Source organism: Dermacentor silvarum, chromosome 10 (assembly GCF_013339745.2).
Source record: "Dermacentor silvarum isolate Dsil-2018 chromosome 10, BIME_Dsil_1.4, whole genome shotgun sequence".
In the NCBI taxonomy this organism is placed as follows: Eukaryota; Metazoa; Arthropoda; class Arachnida; order Ixodida; family Ixodidae; genus Dermacentor; species Dermacentor silvarum.
The window spans coordinates 9,943,519-9,951,538 of record NC_051163.1 but is presented as its reverse complement, the minus strand read 5'-3'; the positions used below and the strand labels follow the sequence as shown (position 1 = coordinate 9,951,538).

Sequence of the window (8,020 nt, the reverse complement as noted above, 5' to 3'; positions counted from 1 at the left end):
CGTGATCGCGCAGCGTCATTTTTAATAGCGTGGTTTAAGAGAGAGCGCGCGTCTATGTACAAGAGTGGTGCGTCAGTTGCACGGGGTGGAGGCTAGCTTCGCAGGCGGAAAGCGACCGCGGCAAAGACGAGGAAGACGGCGCACCAGGCGCCCGAGACGACGAAGCCGAGCCAGACCTCGGTGTGAGTGATGCCCCAGCCGCGAGACAGGATGCAGCGCAGCGACTCGGTCGGGATGGTCTGCGGCAGGCCGTAGCTCAGGTAGCGCATGTAGTATGGCATCGCCTGCGTCGGCCACACCACACCTGCGATGCGGAGGAAGGGGGGCCAGCTACATTGCTTAACAGAATGGGTGAACACTCAACTTAGTCGGCACCGCGATACATAAGAACATCCGATCCGACAGCTTTGCAACACTCGGAACAGCCATATTATGCCGAAAGCAACTACATCGACACTCCAGGCGAATTGTCGCCCTCGTCGTTGCCGTGAGGCAACGCCTATACTGTATGCTATATGCTTATCCAGGCCGTATATGCGGGTTATATTGCTACACTGTTCAAATACTAAAGTGGCTCATACCAGGTCTTACGTTCTTGACTAAATTATTCCTCATAATTTTGACAACGGCAGCTCGCAAACAGATGTCATGAAATATATCATTCGCAGCGCATACACTTTTATTGTAAATTTTCTTAGACCATTAAATATTAAAAGTGCGAAACAATATAATTAACAACTAATTATAACAATTACGTCAAAACAATACAAGATCTCAAACCTGAAAGATGTAATTTTACTGGCGCGGCTCTTTACGGCCAGTGTAGTGGTGCCTGTGCTTTGTCATTTCGAGCCCTACATGGCGTGTCAAAGCTTGTAATGGTGCGAGAAATTTTGGCGCACCGGCGTATGTCACGTCCGCGTTAGTCAGACCCGCGTATGGTTAAAACCTCGTCCGAGAAGTTAAAGCGCAACGCTAGACCTTGCCATCACAGCCAGTGCTTCGCCGAAACTGCAAATTTTTCTTACCGCCGTCCGGCGAATCGGACGGTTTTAGACGCACACTGCAGGGAACGTGTTACCACGCGACCTCCCATACTGAATACCGGGTGTTTCAGCGAATGCTTTCAAAAAAATTTTAAAGGGTGCCTGTTACAGATAGCACGATCACGCACAAATGCAGATTCATGTTCGTCCCCCTCTCTCCATGACTATATAATCAGCCACCCTTGAATTCAATAGACAGTTGCAAGTAGCGCCTTGTCCTGTCTGTGTTCCTTCTTATCGTGCCGTCACTGTTGGCGCTTCATCTTTTAAAACTAGTTGACGAGCTGATCTACTCGAAGAGGCGGACATTACTCGCACAATAAATTGAAATGCATAGTCTACTAATTGACAAAAAATCGCTTATTAAGCTTTTATCTGCTTTACTTATGGTCCATATTGCAATTTACAAATTGTAGCCGTGGAGTTCGCAAGGCGGATCCACTTAGAACGACTTCTTAGAATGACACCAGTTTCGAGATATTAATTCCCGAACTTTGTGGAGGGAATGCATCGGCGTTCGAGTTATTTTTGCTTCAATGAATGAAACGACGTTTTGTTAAGTAACTGGAACGCCAATGCATTTCTCCGCAAAGTTCGGAAATTAATATCTCGAAACTGGTGTCATCCTGAGAATTCGTTCCAAGTAGATACGCCATGCAAGTTCCACGGATACAATTTGTAAATTGCAATATGGCATAAGGTAATTAGTTAAATACTTAATTAGTGAACTTTTGTCAATTAGTAGAATATGCATTAGATTTTTTTTTGTTCACGCAATGTCCGCCTCTTTGGGTCGATGAGCTCGTGAACTAGAATTGTGCTATCTGTAACAGGCACCCCTTACAATTTTTCTAAAGGATTCGCTGAAACACCCGGTATATCGCCGCTATGTCTTTTGGAACCGATTGGAAACACTTTGGATGCGGTTGATGCACCTAGTAGTACGTCGGTTCGCACGTGAAATAGTACCGTCAGTCTGCTGCTCTGTGGTGGAATATCGATGGCACTGCGACCACCCGACAGGACACGAGTGCGATTGGTTCGTTGTGTTGACTGGTCCACGGAGCGGTACGGAATGTTAAGCTAGCGTAAGTGGAGTTGTCCCTATTCTTCCAATGGCCTTTACGAGGACACGAAATAGAATGCTGGGCTAAGCTATATCCTAGTATTTTATATACTCGCGGAATAACTATACATTTCGGCAGCCTATTTGTTTGCGAACATGTAGCTTGTCCATATAACGCACAGCGCAGACAGCGTTGATAGGTTCTGAAGTGCTCACTGACTTCCCTGCATACGTTTCATGCACTGCACATGCGCAGACGAGACCGCGAGGTGATCTTCGGCATCGAAAGAGGGCGGGCAGTAAGACTGACCGCTGAGCAGCAGGTTCGGGTAGAAGGAGCCGAGGGCGAGCATGATGGCCGAGTTCTCCTCGACGCACATGGAGGAGATGACGAGGCCGTAGATCATGCCGCAGCAGCCCTGCAGCAGTGTCAGGAGCACGACCCACACGAAGGGGCCCCGCGACGGTATCTCGAACACGATGAAGGTGAAGACCAGCAGGCCGGCCACTTGCACGAACATCACCAGGAACTGGCAGATCACGTGCGACAGGATCACCTCGAACGGCCGTACGCCTGCGTTCGCAGAGCCAAAGTCAGTGCAACGATGATGGTGACTCGCTTTACGCTAGCTGCTAGTGAAGATTAGATTCTGGGGTTTGACGTGCCAAGAACCACGACATGATTATAAGGCACGTCGTAGGGGAGGATTCCGGATTCATTTTGGCCATCTGGGCTTCTTTACAGCGCACCCAATGCATATGGTACACGGGTGTTTTTGCATCTCGCCCACATCGAAATGCGGCCGCCACTAGTGAAGGCTTACCAGGACGTCTCTAAGACTTAAGACAAGTCAAGATGACCCTGCAAACATAGCAGCGAACGAGACACGCAATATACATATTTCGGGAAGCCTGAGACTGATCAATTTAAACGTTCTGCCATAACAAATTCCCCACGCGTTATGCCACAGAATTGCAACGTTAAGGCATGATATGCTGTGTATAGAAAGTTGCCGTTAAGCACCAACAATTTTTTTTCAGTTAGCGTTTAATTTCAGCTGTCTGCTTGGGAATTTCAGGATACTGACGTCCAAAGTATCTTACTACAGCTTTTGACAAAGTTACAACGCAATGAAGTTTTTATCAGGGCCCTATTTGCACACACATCACGAGATAGAGGACAAAAAAAAAAAAAAGGAAAACCCTTGAGGAGAGAAGTGCACTCACCGGCCACCCAGCTTCTCTCAAGAAGACCCTCCTTTTGCTCGGACACGATGGAAATGGCTGTGAGGCCTACGGCCATGATGTAAGTGATGCTGATGATGATTCCAGGAGCCATGAATTCTGTGAAGCTAGGCTTGTCCACGCCGTAGATGGGGGCTTTGATCTGCAAGCAGCAGCGAATAATTGTAGTGTGTAGTGCTTAGCTTTAAGAAATAGACAATCAGCTCTACCTAAGCCTAATGATACTCGTTCCCTCTTGCAGAAATCCAGAGAAAAAAAAATATGCCTATCCCACGCACTGTGGGAATTGATGTTATGCGAAGAATTTTGAACGCAGCTGGCAATCCGGCATCGTTTGGTGTTCCCTAAAGCATTACCAGGTGTCATTAATGTTATACATGCATGTGAAGTCATGCAGGATCATGAATTATATCCAGTTAAACGACTACGACGGCATCACGACCACCAGCACACACCTAGTGGCCCAAGCAAATAGACAACTTGGGTCACTGGATCTGTGTGAGAGACTAGATACACTCAATGCTTTTTGCTAAACTGCCCGGAAGACATGGATGAAGCAATTAAATAGAGACAGCTCAGAACTATTTCTGTGATGTTTTTCGTAACCTGAGCGCTGTTCTCTTAATCCACGTGATTTGCGTTTTATTTTTCAGACTAACAAACTATAGAGTCAGAGGTCGCAATCCTTTGGTGCTTATTGACCTTTATTTAAATTACATGTGGGATGCAACTTCCCGAAACTGCACATATCACTAAACATGTTTAAACCCTTAAGGTTGTTTGCTCGTCACACGGGTAACACCCCTACAGTTAGGACCTTACAAAAATTTATAGAGGACGACAACAGAGCTCTAACTAGACTTGCGATGACACAAGACATAGTTGAAAACTATGCAATCATTCTGACAGCCTTGGGCGCGCAGAAATATCCGACAAGAGAATTTCAGAGAGATAGATATGGAACTTTATTTAATGCACTTTTTAGGTCGCCTGTCACAGCTGTCATCACTTTTAGTTGAAAAAAAAAAAAAGTCGGCAAACAAGATGCCATGATTGGTTCCCACTAACAATTTGATCTTACCTCTTAAACGTGAGGGTGTTAGCCATGCGACAACCGAACACCCTTTATAAACCCATAAAGGTGTAAGAATGCTTAGAGTTTAGGGTTACGAGTGACGCCGTTGAGGATTTCTCCGCAAAGTTCGGAAATTAATATCTCGAAACTGGTGTCATCCTGAGAATTCGTTCCGAGTGAATCCGCCTTGCGAACTTCTCGGCTACAATTTGTAAATTGCAATGTGGGCCATAAGGTAATTAGTCAAAAACGTACTGAATTTTTGCGAATTCGTCGATTATGAGTTTCAATTTTTTTCTGCAAGTAATGTCCGCCTCTTCGACTAGACCAGCTCATAAACTAGAATTGTGCTATCTGCCACAGGCAACCCTTAAAAAATTTTAAAAAATTGTTTGCTGAAACACCTGGTATAATATTGCACTATAGCATCGTCACCTGTCATATACCTATCCCTTCCCTTGTCTCCATCTTCCGGCCAACCTCTCCTCCTTTAGCTTCATTAAAACGACCTCCCCTCTACCATGCATCCAAAGTGCGCAAAACCGTGTTTCGTACAGTACAGGTGTTACGCGAAACTCTCCCGAAGGGCTTCCTCGCTTCTCTGTTCACAGAACTCTCACTGCCTACATCGGGGGAACTAATAAAGCTGGCCGAGGTCGGTGCCCAAGGCGGCACTGTAGCGGACAGAAGAGGGGAGCACCAGACTGGCGCGGTCACACCCAGTGTCATTGGTAGAAAGGCGAGGTTGTCCGGTCGGTCATCTTTTCCAGTGCTGGACGAGGTACTCGAAGTGTACGGAAATGGCCACCACCGGAATTTCACGTAGTGTACATAGGCGTAAAGTTTATCTTTACACTGAAGACTGTGCGGTTCCGTAGATACATGCCGAGCTCGAGCGCGGCGTCTGCAAAAGAAAAGGAAGTGTGTGCACGAATAGTAGAAGCCTTACCACGACTGGCAGTTGGGCGAGAGCAGGGTTCTTGTTCATCCTCTTTAGGATGTCTGCCGAGAACGAGCTGAACGCCTCGAAGATTGTCTTCTGCAGTGTGTACCCGATCTGTTGGTCTGTTGAAAGAAAAAGGCACAGTACGCTTATGTACGTGGCTTCACGGGGCAAAGGATCACTAATCGACGCGCGGTTCATGCTGCCCCCACATCTCATGAGTTCAAAGCACACGGTGGCATTTAGTATATATAAATATATATATATAAATGAATAAACGATGTGGTTTAGGAGGAGGAGGAGGAAAAAGAAGGAAAAGCAGGGAGGTTAACCAGCTTGGTTTAACTTTCCAAAGCAACTATTGGGCTACGAATGGGACGCTCCCGATTAAATTCGATCACATATAGGGTTTTTTGACTTTTATACCCAAAGTCCCGGTGCACAAGCGTCCTTGCATTCCGCTCCCACTGAAATGCAATCGCCGCAGTCAGAAAACGAACCCTCGACCTGGCGTCTAGCAGCAGAATGAGTCACTGTTATATAACGAAAGGTTTCTAGTGTGTAATATCGATGTCGATTACAAGGAAAATTGTGGCTGAGCGTATTAACAAGTAGTGACATCAACACATATTTTATTAGAAAACTTGCGCTGGGATGTAAAACGGGTCAAGCACATCAGATCACGCGTACATCTATTGTCGCCGGTTCTCTATCGTAATATAATATGACGCGGGAGCACCGCCACAACAACGTGACAATATGTACACAAAGTATGTTCTCAGTGAAGTCCCGCAGGGACCTGTGTGGTGTGGACCATAGATTCACTAATCGTTAGCAGTTGAACTGTCGTTCTATTATTAATTTCGGTGATATTAACCCTTATGAGCCTCCACGATAGCAAGTCACATACACAAGTACAAAATACAGAAGTACTTGAGCTCAGCAACTCCGTACAGTACAACGAAAGCTACACGGGTCGCGCGTCAGCCAATCAGAGAAGAGAACCAGAAAAAGTGCTCTTCCATTGTCCGCCGCTGATCGTTCTCTGCACAACGCCGACTAAATGGTAGTTTTACGGAGGGGATTAATTAGTAGCGCGCAATGGGCGAGCCTTTATTCGCAGCCGGCTGGTCCGACTGGCCGACAGGACCGCAATTTTCACTGCACTAGCCGCGCTTACACGAATGCGAGAGCATCACGGTAATTGCTTTGCGACAACGTCTGCATGTGGTGCATTCTTCTACGTCGACTTCTGTTCCACGACCGAGTGGAGAAGAGCACGCGGCAGCAGCCGGCTCTCTCCCTCAGTGCGATGCTCCGGCGTCTACATGTACCGTGTGAGACGACGTACACCATCTCGGACTACCCTCTCCTGTCGCATGAATGCGATTCGCCTTCCTAGCGCATTACCGCCGTTTATACGAATGCGATGGCTAGAAATTTTAGGCGTATAATTAGGTCACGCGAATTTTGAGTATGCCGGTCATTGAACAGAAGATGTTCGGTAACATTCACCACAGGCGTTCTAAATATCTTAAACAATGATCTGCATTTGTGCTGTTCAAAGGAACATCGAATGTAGTACAGATTATAGACCAAACGAGAGTAATCACTGCCATACGATGAATGTGCGATGCGATATGAGCATCATGAAATTTAATACGAGAATCGACAAGATATATTAAGTCAGAAGGACCAAGGCTAATGTATTATAGCATAAAATGTAGCGAGTTGTAGAAACACGCACACACGCACGTTTTTCCGCTCGATCACAAAGCCAAACAGCAACATATGCATTCCTGTACCAAAATGTACCACTTCCTATAGAAGAATTGTGCCTGCAGCGAACATTTTTTTTTTTTGTGCGTGCGTGTGCCTGTGTGTAAAACGATGAATTGTGCCTTTGCTCTAGCTGCGTTTGTACGGCTTGATTTTCATAAGGTCATTACACCACAAATGCTTATTGACTCATATTAGAGAGTTTTAGAGTGTCCGGTAATCGGTTACATGCCGGCAGATCAGGCGGCTTGCAGCGTGACCGGGGGTGTAAACGTGAGCGGCCGGCGCCTTTCAGCGAAAACGTTTTTGCTTTCACTGCAATGTACGTAGTCTCTTGCATTGGAGACCTTTTTTTTTTCTTCCGTGTAGAATGTCATTGCATTAGGCACAACTGTAAGTAATATACCACTCCTGCCTGGGCTACATGATGGCCTGCAGCATTCTGTAAATAATCAGAAGTGTAGAATAATCCACCATTCCCATTATAGCTGAACAGAAAGACGTGTATACTGGTGGGGTGGTCCTTGCGACACTAGCGACAAATGATCCCCTGGTGTACTAAGTGTTACACAGTGTCTGGCTTCCGAGATGAGAGAGAGCGCGCGCACTCACTTGTCATGTCCAGGTAGACATTGATGCTGCTGTCCTCGATGGTGCGGTTGTCGGCGTTCACTCCCAGGAAGAAGCGGTAGTGCAGCGCCGCCGAAAAGTTGGCCCCGATGGCGATGACGCCCCATGAACTTCCCTTCCGCACCGAGTCCAACGCCGAGTCCAGGTCCGAGTACGGAATCTGCGCGGAAGAAAAACCGTTGTCTCCGTGCGGCGATATACCGGCAACACGGAAAGTCGTTTGTAGTGGCCTTTTA

General features: G+C 46.7%; 1 protein-coding gene across 1 annotated transcript in view; it reads right to left on the bottom strand.

The window, feature by feature from the left end:
- The window catches only part of LOC119431331 (ABC transporter G family member 20), a 28,009-nt gene continuing 19,989 nt past the window's right edge, over positions 1 to 8,020 (bottom strand). Inside the window, exons 5-9 of the mRNA XM_037698818.2 lie at positions 7,767 to 7,944; positions 5,382 to 5,497; positions 3,340 to 3,499; positions 2,423 to 2,686; positions 1 to 304 (exon numbers count right to left, since the gene is read on the bottom strand). Of these exons, the coding sequence (XP_037554746.1) occupies positions 93 to 304; positions 2,423 to 2,686; positions 3,340 to 3,499; positions 5,382 to 5,497; positions 7,767 to 7,944 (930 nt within the window). The 3' untranslated portion in view covers positions 1 to 92. The remainder of the gene's footprint in view (positions 305 to 2,422; positions 2,687 to 3,339; positions 3,500 to 5,381; positions 5,498 to 7,766; positions 7,945 to 8,020) is intronic.